At 40.2% G+C, this 18570-nt stretch overlaps 1 protein-coding gene across 2 annotated transcripts in view; it reads right to left on the reverse strand.

Moving 5' to 3' along the window:
- Positions 1-18570, reverse strand: part of HNRNPLL (heterogeneous nuclear ribonucleoprotein L like) — a 253232-nt gene that overhangs the window by 61543 nt on the left and 173119 nt on the right. For both annotated transcript variants that reach the window (XM_056567440.1, XM_056567442.1), the window contains exons 2-4: positions 11745-11863; positions 3782-4019; positions 2748-2835 (exon numbers count right to left, since the gene is read on the reverse strand). In XM_056567440.1, coding sequence (XP_056423415.1) covers positions 2748-2835; positions 3782-4019; positions 11745-11863 — 445 coding nt within the window. The remainder of the gene's footprint in view (positions 1-2747; positions 2836-3781; positions 4020-11744; positions 11864-18570) is intronic.

The following is an 18570-nucleotide window of genomic DNA, read 5'->3' on the forward strand; positions in this document are numbered from 1 at the left end:
TTTTTCCTATTATCTCCCTTGTGAAAATGAAAAATTTGGGGTAGCACCAACATTTTAGGGAAAAAAAACTAATTTTTAATTTTCACGTCTAACTTTAACGAAAAATGTGTCAAAGACCTGTGGGATAGGGTGGAAAAGCATAGGGGATAAGATGTCTGATCGCAGGGGTCCCTCTGCTGGGGACCCCCGCAATATAGCATGCGGCACCCACCTGTTTCTGCTTCCGTTCCCGTGGTCGGGACCCAGACCATCCAGCGCTTCCGGAGCAGAAACAGGTGAGTGCCACATGCTATATTGCAGGGTTCCCCAGCGGCGGGACCCCCCGCAATCAAACATCTTATCCCCTATTCTTTGGATAGGGGATAAGATGTCGAGGGGTGGAGTACCCCTTTAAGGCTCACTTTACCCCTTGTTACGTTCCTTGAGGGGTGTAATGTCCAAAATGACGTCACATGTGGGTGTTTGTTTTTTTGCGTTCATGTCAGAGCTGCTGTAACGATCAGCCACCTCTGTGCAAATCACCAATTTAGGCCTCAAATGTACATGGCGCTCTCTCACTCCTGAGCCATGTAGTTCATCCACAGAGCATTTTATGCCCGCATATGGGGTATTTCCGTACTCTGAAGAAATTATGTTACAAATTTTGGGGATCTTTTTCTCCTTTTACCTCTAGTGAAAATTAAAAGTATGGGGCAACACCAGCATGTTAGTGTAAATTTTTTAAATTTTTTTTTTACACTAACATGCTGGTGTAGCCCCTAAATTTTCCTTTTCATAAGGGGTAAAAGAAAAATCCCCCCAAAATTTGAAACGCAATTTGCACTAACCTGTTGCCTTGAAATACGACAGGGCTCTGAAGTGAGAGAGCGTCATGCGTATTTGAGGCCTAAATTAGGAATTTGCAATAGGGGCGGACCCGGATACAAGGATGGGGCTTGTCTCCACCAAAACCCTATAGCAGTGTTTCCCAAACAGGGTGCCTCCAGCTGTTGCAAAACTCCCAGCCTGCAAGGACAGTCAATTGTTTTTCAACAGCTGGAGGCTCCGTTTAGGAAAAACTGCCATATGAGATATTTTTCATTTTTATTTGGGGGGGGGGGGGGGGGGGGACGTGTAAGGGTGTGCATGTAGTGTTTTACTTTTTATTTTGGTGTAGTGTAGTGTGTTTTGGGGTACATATACACAGGCGAGGGGTTCACGGTGAGTTTTCTGCTGGGAGTTTCAGCTGTGGTGGAAAATTTGCCGCAGCTCAAATTTGTAGAAGGAAGCCCACTGTAAACCCCCGCCCATGTGAATGTACCCTGTACATTCTCATGGGGGGGGGGGGGGGGGGTCACCCCAAACCTTCAGCTTTTGCAAAACTCAACTCCCAGAATGCACTGACAGACCGTACATGCTGGGAGTTGTAGTTTTGCAACAGCTGTAGGCACACTGGTGGGGAACCACTGAGTTAGGAAACAGACTCTAGCTCAGTGATTCCAACCTGTGTGCCTCCAGCTGTTGCTAAACTACAAATCCCAGCATGTATGGTCTGTCAGTGCATTCTGGGAGTTGTAGTTGTGCAACAGCTGGAGGGCACGGGTTGGAATCACTGAGTTAGGAAACAGACTCTAGCTCAGTGTTTCCCAACCAGTGTGCCTACAGCTGTTGCAAAACTACAACTCCCGGCATGCTAGGAGTAGATATGCAACAACTGGGGAAGAACCATTTGGAGACCGCTAAGTAGTGGTCTCCAAACTGTAGCCCTCCAGATTTTGCAAAACTACAACTCCAAACATGCCCAGACTGTCCAGGGACAGATATTGCAGAACTACACCGCCCAGCATCCCTGACTGTCTGGGCATGCTGGGAATTTTAGTTTTGCAACATCTGGAGGGCCACAGTTTGGAGACCACCATATAGTGGTCTCCAAACTGTGCCACTTAAGATGTTGCAAAACTACAACTCCCAGGACGGTAAGGAGCACCAGGGAAAGGGGGTGACCATCACTGGACCACAAGGGGCACCTTAAACGGCTATCCGGCAGCAGCTGAAGCAGTCTGCGCTGCCGGATAACTTTATGCGATGGCCCCGACATAAAAAAGCATCGTATGTTGATGCTGCCTTCAACATGCGATGGCCTCTGAGAGGCCATCGTATGTTGAAATTATCGTGTGTCGGGGGGGGGGGGGGGGGGTCACTGTACTAATTTTCACATGTAGTTACCTGCTCACAGGACACTGTATACCTATTGTATAAGCTACCTTACATGACCTTTGACCACTGGGCCACTCCCACACTCTGTTTGGCGCCAGTTCACACTATATTTAAGCATTATGATAACTGTTGTATGATTATGCTGATCTGAGGAAGAGAGAGATACCCTCGAAACGCATCATCCAATCTGTAATGTTTTTTTTTTTTTTTAAACAATATAACTGATCCACATGTTAATCTTTTACAAGAAATTTCGTGACTCTGATGTTTAAGCTCGTAGCACCTGGAATCGATGGTCTATTTTCCCTATCTACCTTGCACTCTTCATAGATATTTTGCTTCAAACAAGAACAGATCTCAGAAGACCCGTTTTGTATCAGCTGTTTCTTCTTTTTCCAAGTCTTATGGCAAAACAAATATGGTTAAAAACACAGACCACAATTTTTCCATTGCATGCAGCTCGTCTGTGTACATAGATCTGATTCTTGACCCACGGCTACATCTGAGGCCCCAATAATGTGTCAGATTGATCACCACTGCTATAAAAGGATATTCCACCATGGCTTGGATTCCATTCCTCTTAAAAATAACTATGCGTTCCACTTTTCCTACAGGATTGCAGACAGAATAAAGAACATCCTAGAAGAAAGAGATTGATTTATGTCACGTTAATAGAAATATAAATTACATAAACGTTTCAGGTTACAGAATGTACATTTCTGCATGTGTACTCATAATGTTATTAGAAATAACCGTATTGATTTACTTACATAAAAAAAAAATATATATATATATAATAATCTAATGCAGCTTCCAAGACTAAGAGGGGAATTTATCATTGTGTAAATCAAATTATTTTTCCTGCTGTTTGCCTGTGCTTATATCATGCAGTCTTTATAAACAGCTTAAAAGCTTAGATCCATTAGTTTCAAAGTGTGGTCCAGGCTGGAGTGAGACTGTGCAAAAATTTGCAAGAATTTTAAAATTGTTGCCTTTAATAAATTAGCTACCAATGCAAAAGTGAAAGCAAATTTGATTTCATTTTGATAACATTTTTGCACAAATCACCAACACAAAAGCTGTGTAAATACATTGATATATTCCCCCTTTAGGGCAGGGTAACACAGGTACATCCGGAGTGTATTTCACGCTGCAGATGCACCAATGGCAGTCACAGAGAGACTGCAGAGCTATCTCCCAGCTTCAGCTGGGTAGCTTTTCGTGTCTGCTTGTAGCGGCAGATTTCTACAGTGGGAAATCTGCTACTACGAGCAGACACACAGAGCTACCAGTCCGAAACCTATACACAGCATGAAATATGCTGCGGATGCGCCCTGTGTGACCCTGCCCTTATCAAGGAATAGAAAAACACAACTAATTTCTTTCAAAAACAGCTCCCCGTCTGTCTCCAGGTTGTGTGCAGTTTTATAACTTGGCTCTATTCACTTCAATGGAACTGAGCTGCAGAATCACAACCAACCTGGAGACAGACAGGGAGCATTTTTGAAAGAAAGGAGCTCTGTTTTTCTATTCCTGGATAACCCGTTTAAAGTCTGCAATTTCTCAGTTTATTACTCAGACTTACCACTGTGATTGGATAAAGGGGATTTTGGATAGAAAGTAGAAGGACTTTATTCCCACCAGATGGATCTTCAGTGTTTGCTGGTCTGGTAATCCGTTTGCTTGTGGAGTAGTTGAAATATGCCTGTTGTCCTGCTATGTAGACTGGTTCCTCAATAGCAAATGTCACACACTTCTTTGAAAATTCTGTGTCCTCAAATTCAACCAGAGCTTGCCGCTTGAAAGGCATCATCATCACATAGCTATACAAGGGGAAAAAAACTACAGTAAGAATTTGCATTTGGTTTATTACCAAACAGAAGTTCATTAACAATATTTGAATCAATGAAAGATTTAAAAAAAATATATAAAAAACTCATGAATCAATAGAAGTCTTAAATTTTACAAGAACAAAAAAAATTTGGAATTAGGAAAAGTAAGGCATTTCCTCTATATATTTAGCGATACAGCTTTAAAAAAGGGGACTGGAATTAGAAGCAGTGAAATATCACTATTGACAGCTCTATTAGACTTCCTGCTTCTAAGATGGAAGAGACAACTGTGTGTGTTGGAGGGGGGGGGGCAATAAACACAGGGGAGCATCTATGCTGTTATCTTACTTCATACTAGATGTTGTATTAACAGCAAATTAAGATGTGTAGTCCTGTGTTTTATGGAAGCAGTAGGAAGTGTAGGAGGAGGACGTAAGTAGCAGTGGCTAAATTAAAGTCAGATACAGAGACACAGAACTGTTTAAACATGGCTTCTCCTGTTTTTATTTTTCAGCAACAAAACCAATACAGCCCTCACACTTAGGCATAAACAAAAGAAATGCTGCTTCTCCAGGGCTAACTATACAGAACACTTCCATATCTATACAAGTGACTTAGTACCAGCCACATAAAGTAAACAACAAATGAGTTATTCACACAGGTCAAAGTGTCTCCTTTTTGAGGCTGCAAACCTCAGAATCAAATTCCTCAGTGGTTTAGATTCCCCACAGCCTCACTTGCAGACTGACTCTCACCTACCAGTGCTGATGTGGGCTAGTCTGAAAATCTAGAGTGGCTCAGGAAGCATCCCCACTACCAACCTGCCTTTCAACCCATCAAAATCCCATCTCTCACTCAGCTTTCCCTATATGATATATGCGCTTCCAGAAAGCTGGTATCCACATGCAACAGGTACCTTTAGGAAAAAACAGGGATCCACAACAACCATTCCTGTCACTGTCTCCCATACGAAGGGTATGCAATGTATATCTATGTTTACGTTTATGCCATTCACCGCACTGGATCATTAACATTTTATTTTAATAGTTCGGACATTTTGGCAATGGGCGATACCAAATAGGTTTATTTATTTCATTGTGTTACATAATTTTTTTTTGTAAAATAGGAAAAAAAAATCTAATTATTATTTTTTTTTTTTTGAGGGAAAGGCCAATTCACATGCTTCAAAACTCAGGGCATGATGGGAGTTCTAGTTGTGCACCATAAAGACAGACACATGTTAGGACAGCAATTTCCAACCCATGACTCTCCAGCTGTTGCAAAACTACAACTCCCATCATGTCCTCACTGTCAGGGCATGCTGGGAGTTGTAGTTATGTACCACATAGGTGAAGTTTTTTTACACCTTAATTTGCAATGTTTAATGTTGGAAAGGTATACATGCACCAAATGTGTTAAATAGTGTAGGGCATGCGATAAATATAGGATGGTACATGTTTATTTTTTACTTTAGCTCATCCCTTTGCATCTTTTTGTGCAACTTTTTAACCCACTGCACCAAAATATGATGTTCAAAAGGCAGTTTTGTAAGCCAGGTCTGGGCTGGTGTACATTTGCGGTGTTTTGGAAGGGTTTGCCACTTTTTGTGCAACTTTTTATTTTATTTTATTTTTTCAACAAGTTGCAATGATAAATTCCTGACCACTGCATCTGCAAAGACAGATTTGACTGTCTACAGCAGTGTTTCCCAACCAGTATGCCTCCAGATATTGCACATGTACAGCTGGGAGTTGTAGTTTTGCAACACCTGGAGGCACCCTGGTTGGGAAACACTGGTCTACAGTGATAGCTTAGTAATATGCTTTGAATCTGTGTCGAAAAGGGTAAAAAAAAAAAAAAAAAAAAAGTCACACGCAACGCTTGTGCAACTTTTTTGCCCCTTTTCACTGCAAAAAACCTGTATGAATCCCTTGATATATTCCTGTTCAAAAGGGATTTCTTTTCTCATCTAATATATTATTTCTTGCTCATGTATCCTTGAATAAAAGCTTAGTCTAAAGTTCAGACCTACATGCAGCACCTACTAGAACTTGTCACATTACTTAAAATATTCTGCTTCGAGCTAGCAGCCAGTTATACAGTCTTAGTTGCAATGTATCAGGCCCTAGTATCACGTTCCCTGGGTTATAATTATCCATCTTTTAAAAGGTGGCAAAGATTGACCCTGACATTTTTTCTTTGATCAGAGACTACTGTGTTTATATACAGTACATAAGGGATTCTAGTCCATTTATTCTGAAATAGTTAATTTCATCATCAATTACAAATTCTGCTTTATATTTCATGATAAAAAGCCTGTCTATACATTGTCTGGCACTTACAGGAACACAGCCCATAACTTGCTGCTTTGGGCCAAACTTGTAACGCTTGGCTTGGATGCACTGGTTACTCTTTGTATTAGCCCTCTGTTAGAGCTCTGAAGATGCCATTGATTTAGAGGATATCGGGAAAGATAAAAAGGAAAAAACAGAGGGCGCTCCCTTGAAATGTATATCAACTTGGTGTGAACCCTCCACCACACCTTAGTGATATACTCCCCTGTGGGGTGATGACACTATGAGACGCGGCTCGTGGGAGTCGCGGTTCACAGGTGGCTGTAGGCGTATATAGGAGTGGATGTAGTTTGGGCTGCTGCACTCGGACCGGTTCTGGACTCTGTAAGGAAACCAGCAGAGTATTGTGTGATACAAGAGCAAAAGACGGTCTGGGAGGCGCTGCTCAAAGGATGGTCACAAAAGGTAAGGACACAAGCCAGCACAGGACAATCTTATCTTATTTGTGGCAAAGCAGATGATGCGTTTTGGCACGAGAGCCTTCTTCAGGTCCAAATATATAGGATAATGGACAGCTAGGAGATATAGTGTCAAACTTACCACTCCTTACTTATACTTCCAGCTATGTCCAGTTGTCCATTATCCTTTACCAAACATTGCACAGGTCCTTAGCTCTGACCCACTGATGACAAACCCTGCACACTACACCACCATAACCTCTGGGCATTTTATTGTAACTGACATCCTTTCTGTGGCTATACATAGTATTCTTCACTATCTAGATAGTGTATACAACAATACTGTTAGAACTCCACCAGAGTATATTATAATTAGCTATGTACACCAGAGTAGATTACAATTAGCTATCTACGTGTACTATGCAGCCTCCGTCCACACAATCTGTAATCCACAACCAGCATTTTACCTATTAACTGTACACCACGGTTCTTGTCTATATTACCTGTAAATCAGCATTATACTAACAATGATGCAACTCCCATTATGAACATAAACCCTCTAATATATGAGCCTACATGTACTATTCACCATCTTTACAACATATCACCTAACTTTTATAAACATTGTTTTATTCTCTATTTATTTATATGCATAACTGAGCAACTTACACAATTTTATCCGTAATTGGAGCAAATTTTAATTTGAATTGGATAATTATATTTTTTATATGTGTCACTATATATCCTACTAGGTAGTTGTACAATGCTATATCTATTTCTATAGCGCTGTATATTTTGACCTGAAGAAGGCACTCATGCCGAAACGCGTTGTCCGCTATGCCACAAATAAAATAAGATTGTCCTGTGCTGGCTTGTGTCCTTACCTTTTGTGACCATTCTTTGAGCAGCGCCTCCAAGACCGTCTTTTGCTCTTGTATCACACTGACTTAGAGGGAGTTTTGAGCAGTGATACTGCACTATTATTTGTTGTGGAAAACAACAAAGTTTTTGTGTCAGAAACAGCCTTTTTGAAGTGAATGTACCCTGAGTATCTCTAAACTCACTCCTGTCCTATTGGACTGCACCAGAATTGTATTAACCCCATAAGGACTCAGCCCATTTTCACCTTAGGGACTCAAAACAATCTTCGTTTTTGCACTTTTGTTTTATCCTCCTTATCTTCTAAAAATCATAACGCATAAAATTTTGCACCTACAGACCCATGTAAGGGCTTTTTTTTGTGTCACCAATTGTACTTTGTAACACATTACTTATTTTATAACGTAATCTGCGGCGAAACCCCCAAAAATTATTTGTGGGGTGAAATGAAAAAAAAAATATGCCATTTGCTAATTTTAAGGGCTTCAGTTTCTACGCAGTGCACTTTTCAGTAAAAATTGGCCCTTATTTACTTAAGTCCAACCGACTCTTTTTCTCGTTTCTAGCTCCTAAATTTTAGTCTTAACGTCTGTGCGACTATTAATGCGACCAAATTTTACGCAGCACAACCGACACTTTAGAAACCACTCGGAGTGTTTTCTCTCTGAAATGGGCATGTTTTATGTAAAAATTGGCGTGTTACCGACAAAAAACTAAAAATACTCAGAGTACTTCCAAAATCACTTGAGAAAAAGTGTGAGTTTGCCTCACACAATAACCGACAGCCAAGAGATTGAGTGAAATTCAAAAAATGGAGTGATTTCTAACAAGGGACTGTTTGCCATTGTGTTTTGTGTGAAAGTAACTTGTTTTATAACCTGAAAACATTTTGTACTAAACACTTTTATGAATAAAATATTCAATGCTTTTGTGATAGTTAATGTTACATATTTTTTTTCTTTTTAACACAATTGCAATATTAGGTTTAAATCAATTTAACCCCCCAAGCTGATAAACAAGGATAATTGTTGTAATGTTTGAAAAATTATAACACATGAATACTTTTGATTCATGAAAACATTTGTAAACAAATAAGTCTAAACCATTTTGACTCATGCAACTAATTTCTTTAGTTCGGAGTTTGTGCGACACAATTGACCAGTGCGACACAAAAAACTGTGCGACACAAAAAAAAATTAAAATAAATGTGCGACAGAAAAGTAAATAAGTTTGAAAAAAAAGACCAGTGATATTGAAATCACTCCAGAATAAACACTCCACTCTTAGTAAATCAGGGCCATTATCTTTATTCTGTAGGTCCATATGGTTACAGGGATACCAACTTTATGTAGGTTTTATTTATTTTACTACTTTACAGTTTTTTTTTTAAACTACATGCACCGAAATTTGTATGTTTAAAATTGCCATCTTCTGACCCCTATAACTTTTTTTATTTTTACGGGTATGGGGCTATATGAGGGCTTATTTTTTGCTCCGTGGTCTGTAGTTTTTATCGGTACCATTTTTGTTATGATGGGACTTTTTGATCGCTTTTTATTAATATTTTTATGGTATATGAAGTGACCAAAAATTCACAATTTTGGACTTTGGTATTTTTTTTTTACGTGTACGCCATCGACCATGCGGTTTAGCTAACCTTATATTTTAACCCCTTAAGGACCATGCCCATTTTACTCTTAAGGACCAGGCCAATTTAATTTAAAATTTTCGCTTTTTCCTCCTCGTCTTCTATAAATTTGGGGCTTGTTTTTTGCGCGACCAGTTGTCCTGCATTATGACATCACTCATTTTACCATATAATGTATGGCACAACCAAAATAAATACTATGTGTGTGGGGAAATTAAAAGGACCGCAATTTTGCACATTTTGAAAGTTTTCGTTTTCACGCCATACAATTTACGGTAAAAATGACATGTGTTCTTAATTTTGTGGGTCAATACAATTAAAATGATCTATGTCTGTTTTTCTACCCGAATTCACAATTAAAATGATACCCATGATTACATACTTTTCTATTATTGTTGCGCTTTAAAAAAATTGCTAACTTTTTAACCAAATTAGTATGTTTAAAATCCCTCTATTTTGATGACCTATAAGCGGCGGTATGAGGGCAAATTTTTTGCGCCATGATTTGTACTTTTTATTGATACCACATTTGTGTATATAAAACTTTTATTAAAAAAATGTTTTTAATAAAATGTGACAATTTTGCACTTTTTTTTCTTTACGTTCACATCGTTCACGGTACGGGATCAATAACATTATATTTTAATAGTTTTAACATTTATGCACATGGCGATACCAAATATGTGTATACATTTTTTTTTTTACACTTTATGGGGGTAAAATGGGGAAAAAGGACATTTTAAATTTTTATTGGGGGAGGGGATTTTTCAAAATTTTTACACTTTAACAGTCCCCATAGGGGACTATTTATAGCAATCCCTTGATTGCTAATACTGTTCAGTGCAATGCATAGGGCATAGCACTGATCAGTATTATCGGCTGTCTTCTGTTCTGGTCTGCTCGATCTCAGACCAGAGCAGAAGACCCATGGAAGGAGGTGGAGGCAGGTAAGGGGACCTCTGTGCGCCATTCTGGATGATTTAATCGCTGCGGCAGCGCTGCGTGCGATCTGAACATCCATATTTATGACCGCACTCCCACAGATGCCATGATCTGTATTGATCACGGCATCTGAAGGGTTAATGGCGGACATACGTGCAATCGCGGATGTCAGCCATTACCGGCGGGTCCCTGGCTGCGATCAGCAGCCGGGACCAGACGTGCATGATCCGAGCATCGCTCCGATGCTTGCGGTCATGTACAGGACGTAAATATACGTCCTGGTGCGCTAAGTACTGCAGCACCAGGACGTAAATTTACATCCTTGGTCATTAAGGGGTTAATAGTTTGAACATTTACGTATGTGGCGGTACCATATGATTTTACATTTATTATTATTTTATAAAGGGGTGATTCAAACTTTTATTAGGAGAGGGCTTATCCCCATTTATTCTCTTTTACTTTTTTTCTTAATTTTTTTTTAGCCCTATACCATGCAATCTTTTGATTGCATACACTGTTCAATGCTATGCCATAGCATAGCATTGATCAGTGTTTCCGGTGCTCTGCTGCGCAGGCATGGAGCAGTAGATCGCCGATTGGACGACGAGGAGGCAGGTGAGGACCCTCCCATCGTCCAGTAAGCTGACCAGGACATCGCGATTCTGTTGCTATAGTCCCGATCAGCTCTGCTGAGCTACTGGGATAGTTTTATTTTCAGTTTAGATACCGGGCATCGGCCCAATCTGCGGTGCCCATCATTAGCTGTGGGTCCTGGCTGCCCGTAGCAACCGGAACCCACGGGGTTTAACCCCTTCTCCGCTTGTGAGAATGGTTTAAACCCTGTTAGTGGGACACAGAACGTACAGGTATGCCCTGAGTCCTTAAGGACTCAGGAACAGGGGCGTACCTGTACGCCCTGCGTCCTTAAGTGGTTAAGGGAGCGGGATGTGACATCACGTGAGTACCCCTTTAAACGAAAAACCCTGACCCTCGCAAATGGGTTAAATTACCTATCCTATCTTTGTAGTTGACATATTAGTAACGTTTGTACCAAGTTTTTTCGACTGCCGTTTTGCTTACGTGCGACAAATTTATTATTATGTTGCACTGCCTTAATAAAATTGTCGCGCGTAAGCAAAATCTTGAAATATGCCACAGGTAAGCAAAAGTAGGTGAGGTATTTTAGTAAGCCAGGATTTTCCTAGAGTAAATGTAAGCAAACTTTTACTTTATTGCGACTTTTTAGCAACATTCGCATTTTATAAATCTCTAACTTCCGTAAGCTGATTTGTGAAAGTTGCTTACAAAAGCTGAAATCATTATTTTTGCTTTTCTCGCTATGAAGAAGGATTGTCGCAAAGAAAAAGGTCTGCAACTGCGACTTTTTAGCGACAAATATAAGAAAAAAAACGGGTAAACACTTTTATAAATGTCATTGAGATAGATATATATATATATATATATATATATATATATGGATGAATATAAAGCCTACCATATTGTGCCAAATTTAGAAAGCGCCTCCACCAGGTCAGCTTCCACCACAGACTCACAGAGCCCTCGGACATGAACTACTGGAGAGACTGATACTTTGTGATGGTTTCCACCTCCATCCTGTAGATAACATATGAAGAGAATTTAGGAGTTAATATAATACAAGGTTACAAACAGTTACATGTCAATAGTCACTCACAGTTACCTTCCCCTCTCTGTGCCAATGCAGCAAAGGAAGGTCTCTCGCACAGAAAAATGGTGTCCAGGATAGATTGCCTCCTAATGTTAGGGAAAGTAGTCTGCATCTCTCTCACACACACACTGCAAATCAAATGCTAAAGAGGACCTGTTATTACTTAAAAATAGAAGGACAGGATCTTCTCCTCTGTCTGTGCAGTGTATGGAAGACACCCACCAGCTCTGAGAGAACTGAAAAATAATGATGACTGCAGAGCAGAAATCTGCTAAAATGCTATATCCAAGTTATATAATGGCCAGATATAGTGCTGCTCCTCATGTAAATAAACAGGGCAGCTTATCCTGAAAAATCCGACAGGTAGGCTTTGTGTACATGTATTCCACATAAAATAGCAATTCTGGAGCATCTTTTCTTTGATCACTATGTTGTGGTGATCTTCTGCTATTCCTGACTAAGGAATCTCCCACTGAATAAGTAGTCTGGACAGTGGTTCTGGTACAGAGCATGCTCTAACTATCTCTACGGAGCCAGAATCACTTACAGTATTCTGCGCAGATTTGATGCGCAGGATTTGAAGCTGTGTTCAGTCATTTAGTTTACATTGAAATTTGCAGCAGAAAATCCTGCGCATCAAGTCTGTGCAGAATACTGTACGTGGGAATAAACCCTTAAAGGTCAAGATGCCATAATGGTAACTTAGTCTCGGGATATGCATATTTTCTTCTTAACTGCAAGCAATCGGAAAGATTGCCACTAAGCTAGCACAGCAATATACCATAGATGTTTTTAGCGTTAATACCCCAATAAATGCAATGACGGCACGCTAATATTTGCCTTGCACTTAGTGTTTTTTATTAGCTTGCCAAGTACATATAAATGAAATAGATTGTCAAATAGACTTGCAGCAACAGATCCAGCATTGTTTAAACATTATGTTGGCTTTGAATCTGTATTTCCAAAATCTATACACTGCAGCTTCAGAAGTTTTAAAAGTTTTCCTATATAGACAGAATATTTATGATAAATAAATATAATGCCAGGAATTCAGACTCACATAAGCTGAACAAAATGAGTGGGTGCAAATGCAGCTTCTTATACAGTATGTTTAATAGTCAAAGCTTTAAAAAGTGTTGTTATGGACAATCCCTGTTCGTTAAATGAGATATCCAGTGGTGAAAAACGTATCCCCTATCCTTATCCGACCGCTGGGGCCCCCTGCGATCTCCTGCATGGGGCCCGACAGCCCGCAGGGAAGGGGGTGTGTTAACCTCCGCACGAAGCGGCATCTGACACGCCCCCTCAATACAACTCTATGGCAGAGCCAGAGCGCTGCCTGCGGCAATCTCAGACTCTGCCATAGATTCATGCAGTGGTCAACACGCGCTATCTGGCCAGCGAGCCGGGGCCCCGTACAGGAGATCGCAGGGGGCGCCAGCGGCCGGACCCCCCCCCCCCCGCGATGTGAAACTTATCCCCTATCCTTAGGATGGGGGATACGTTTTTCACCACTGGACTACCCCTTTAAAGAACCTTTTTTCAATAAGCTAACCACAGGGCATCCTGATGCTGGGACTGCAAGTAAGTAAACTGTAGAGGATACCATCAGTAAGTGTTCAATTTCCTGCAGTACCTGCACAGGGAAAATAAAGCATACATGGTGACTAGCAAAATCTACTGTATTACTGTAGCTGTCCAAGCCACACAGTATTTTAAAAGAAGCACAGATTTTGCTAGATCAAAAGGGGAGAATAATAAGTATGTATATTATATATGTAAAAATGGAAAATCTTTACACCCCCCAAATATACAAACAAAAACATGTATACAGCACTATCATGTAGGGTATAACAAATCAATAGGTAGTGATCGTGTAAGGTACTGCCCTCTATTGGGTATTGATATACCAAATAATTCTGTATATGCCAAAAAACCCTTACCAGGTGTGCGGATACGCCTTATAATAGACTCCAAATAATGATAAACCCAAAAGAAAAAGGAGCTACTCAAAGTATGTGAAAAAATAAAAATATAATCTTTATTTCACAACATTTAAAAACACACAGTGCAATTTAAAAAGGAGGAATACGGCACAGACAGGCGGCATATCTGGGACATTAAACAATAAATGTGCAAAGGATGCGAACACATATATAACTGCTGAATCACATAGTTGCAGATGAGAACAGACTACTAATAGTGGTATGTTTAGAGAATATATCTGAAGTGCAAACAGGATAAAGCCTAAACAACAGCCATATGGCATTGACATATAGACATATACGTACCGCAGTATATAATACAGGTCCCAGGAGAAAATTGTGGGTATTTATCTGCCCAAGGACCAATCTCGACTGAGGGCAAGTGGAAGTTGTAATAATATAGGCGCCTTACCCGGTCCACATATCGGCGCACATTCCCTGCATCATCTCCGGCGTTCGCGCCGTGGCATAGCCCGTCATGTGACAGGCACGTCATGTGACAAAGGCGGAAACATAGTTGTTTGGCCCAAGAAAATGTACGAAACAGAAGCCTACCATCAGTTACGTGACATTAAATTAACATTTAATCCACTTTCCACTTTCCAATCCAGCCTACAAGAGATATTAAACACTGCAAAATCTTCATCTATCATTACTAAAGATTTGGCTGATGCATTACAAGTATTACATCCAGTGATACCAACTTTGTATTTACTGCCCAAGGTGCACAAGAACCAGATTCAACCACCAGGTAGGCCAATTATCTCTGGCAACCAAAATCTAACAGAAAATTGACTGCTTGACAACACGGTTAGAATTGTTAGGAGGAGATATAAGTAAAATGCATATGAAAGAAAAAACGCATTGTGTGTTTACAGGGGGGGTGAAGTTCAAATAAAATCCGCAGGTAGCCCCGGCATTAATCTAAATTTATTTCATCACAAAGTTCTGGAAGATGTAAAAGCATTGAGATATCCCATTGATGGTTCCAATTTCACTAAAAAGCAAAAACAGGCACTGGAAAGGTTAAAGGGGTTATCCAGGAAAAAACTTTTTTTTATATATCAACTGGCTCCAGAAAGTTAAACAGATTTGTAAATTACTTCTATTAAAAAATCTTAATCCTTTCAGTACTTATGAGCTTTTGAAGTTAAGATTGTTCTTTTCTGTCTAAGTGCTCTCTGATGACACCTGTCTCTGGAACCACCCAGTTAAGAAGAGGTTTGCTATTAGATTTGCTTCTAAACTGGGCGGTTCCTGAGACAGGTGTCATCAGAGAGCACTTAGACAGAAAAAAACAACCTTAACTTCAGCAGCTCATAAGTACTGAAAGGATTAAGATTTTTTAATAGAAGTAATTTACAAATCTGCTTAACTTTCTGGAGCCAGTTGATATATAAAAAAAAAGTTTTTTTAAAAAAAAATCTAAAAGGAGTAATTATTTAAAAAAAAAAAAATCGGACAAAGGACGTAATGTTGTCCTAATGACAGAACAATATTGCCTCCAAGAGGCAGAGCGCCAGTTATCCGATGAAAATAATTATGAATTATTAAAAGAGAATCCCATTCCTAGATTAACATCAAAATTACAAACCCTCCTTAGAAAATATGTAGAAATTGGAACCATCCCCCATGGCATAGCCACCAAACTGCTTCCCACCAACCCCAGCTATCCATGTTGGTACTTTGTACCAAAAGGTCCAAAAAACGTTAGAGGCCCCACCAGGGAGACCTATTGTCTCCGGGGTGGGGTTTCTAACTGAACCAGTCTCTCAGTATGCAGACTGGCTATTGCGCCCCCTCCTGAAAGAAATACCGACAATGGTCAAAGATTCTAATGAGTTTTGAAGCATAGTGAATGAAATTAACTGGCACGAGGGATGGATGTTGGCTTCCCTCGATATTGAGAGCTTATTCACAAGTATTAAACAAGAAATGGCCATAAATTGTGTACGCAAACTGCTTCAGAAAACTGATAAAAGTCAAACATTTATTACCTTTATCTGTGATATTTTGCTTCCGATCCTGTCCAACAACTTTTTTCAGTTTAATGATGTTTGGTATAGCCAAAAGAGCGGAGTGGCTATGGGTACGCCAGTAGCTTGCTCTCTAGCTAACATTTATGTAGCTGCTCTGGAACAAAAATTAATTTTTTCTGTTGAGAACAGGTTTTTGAAACATATTAAAAATTACGTCAGATTTGTTGATCACGTTTTAATTGTTTGGACAGGATCAGAAGCGGAATTCACGGAATTTGTGGATTATATCAATTCCATCAATGACATGAACCTTAAATGTACACACAAGACTAGCCCAGAGGAGCTTGAATTCCTGGATGTTAAGGTTGTGGTGCGGGATGGCGTGCTGCACACTGAGGGCTATAGAAAGCCCACAGCAGGCAATTCCCTGCTGCACCACAACAGCTACCATTCATCCCATGCAAAGGCATCCGTACCCTACAGTCAATTCCTTAGATTAAAAAGGATTAATAGCTCACAGGAAAATTTTGAAATCCAGGCTAGTGATCTATTTGAGCACCTATTAGATCGCGGTTACCCGAGTCAAGTCTTGGAAAAAGCCTACAATAAAGCCAATAGGGCAAATCGATCTAGGATGTTAGATAGTTCAGCTAGCAAAAATAAAAATAAAATTCAGAAGGATAGTAGTGACCAGCGTTTTTGTTTTGCGTTCAAGTTTAGCCCGATGGCGAATCAACTAAAAAGTGCAATACAAAAAGAACTGGTATTAGGTCAATTTACACAAAAAAAGCCTCTCATAACAGGTTCCCAATATAGGAGACATGATAACCCGTAGCCGATTACATACGAAGAAATCTAATTGGTTGAATAGTGCGACCCCGACAGGGAACTTCCAATGTAAAGGCTGCAATTGGTGTAGCAATTTAATACAAAGGAAAAGTTATAACATCGGAGGACATCTCATATAGATCAAGGACTTCATATGCTGCCGTACAGATTTCGTTATTTATGCATTAACATGTGATTGTGGTCGGTTCTATGTGGGTAATACCACCCGACCCATGCATACACGTTTTAGGGAACACATATATTCCCTGAAATCTGAAAAAGGCTCCCCTAGAGTTATGCAACACTTTAATGAGATTCTCGAAGGGAATCTGTCAGCAATGAAGTGCTTTGGCTTTCAAAGTATCCCATTCAAACCAGGGACGGACAGGAAGAAAATCCTGCTCCGTACTGAAGCTAAATGGATCCTTCGCACAAATGCGCAAGGTAACCTTGGTTTGAATGACAAGCTGGATTTAGGAGTATTTTTAGGATGTAATATGCATAGAACAAGATCAGAAGTAACTACATTGCATTTTGGTATGTTTTTGAACATTTTAAAGTCACTAGCACTTTTCTTGTATAACATGCCTACCTGGTGACGTCAGGTTCAACAGGTGCATAACCGGCACTGACGTGGCCAGGAGGCGTGGTCTGATAAAGTAGCTCTAAGCTACGAAATAGCTGTTGCACAGTCCAGGGGAGAGGTCCCGGCATCACCGCCCGCTGCGGATCTAGTTGCACTATGAACTTTGTACAGCATCACAAATAAAAGCAATGTTTTACAGCAGAAGCCTGGTGAGTGCCATCCTTATTTTCTTTCTTGGAAGCATTGCATGGAAGCAACTTGTGCTATCTAGGATAGAGCACCACCTGAACTGCATCACTCCTGCCAAAAGATCGTAGGCGGTTACACAAACAGATCTATTTGAATGTAGTGCCAGATAATCTGCATCTTACTTTGCACATCATTAGATATGTGCTTTCTTCTGAATACAATTATGCAATACATTATATTGTCCTCTAGGTGTTACCATCTTGATGTAATCTAATGCGCTCAGGTATACTATAATATCTCATTTGTCCACCAGATGTCACTATTCTAATGGTATGCCCATCCTCTCTGCACCCTGCCTCTCTGTGCCTCCGTGCGCGCGGCGGCGCGTCTCTATGTGTACGGTCACGTGACTGTTGTCACGTGCCCGTCACATGACGTGCTATGCCGCAGCGTGAATGCCGGAGATTATGCAGGGAATGTGCGCCAATATGTGGACCGGGTAAGGCACCTTCATTATTACAACTATTATTACGCTCAGTCCTGATTGGTCCTTGGGCACATAAATACCCACAATTTCATGGATGCCGTCACCCCCGGATGAAGGTCAGCAGACCGAAACACGTGTAGAGGTGGCGGAATCCTGGAACCTGTAGTACCTTCCATATATACTGCAGTACGTATATGTCTATATATGTCAATGCCATATGGCCGTTGTTTAGGCTTTATCCTGTTTGCACTTGCAATTTAGATATATTCTCTAAACATACCACTATTAGTAGTCTGCTCTCATCTGCAACTATGTGATTCAGCAGTTATATATGTGTTCGCATCCTTTGCACATTTATTGTTTAATGTCCCAGGTATGCCGCCTGTCTGTGACGTATTCCTCCTTTTTAAATTGCACTGTGTGTTTTTAAAATGTTGTGAAATAAAGATTATATTTTTAAACATACTTTGAGTAGCTCCTTTTTCTTTTGGGTTTACCCCCCAAATATAGCACTCTTATAGCTTTGTAGGTATTACAGTAAATGTGGCATGCACTCAGTTATCTATATATGTATGAGAAA

Source organism: Hyla sarda, chromosome 3, assembly GCF_029499605.1.
Source record: "Hyla sarda isolate aHylSar1 chromosome 3, aHylSar1.hap1, whole genome shotgun sequence".
Lineage (NCBI taxonomy): Eukaryota > Metazoa > Chordata > Amphibia > Anura > Hylidae > Hyla > Hyla sarda.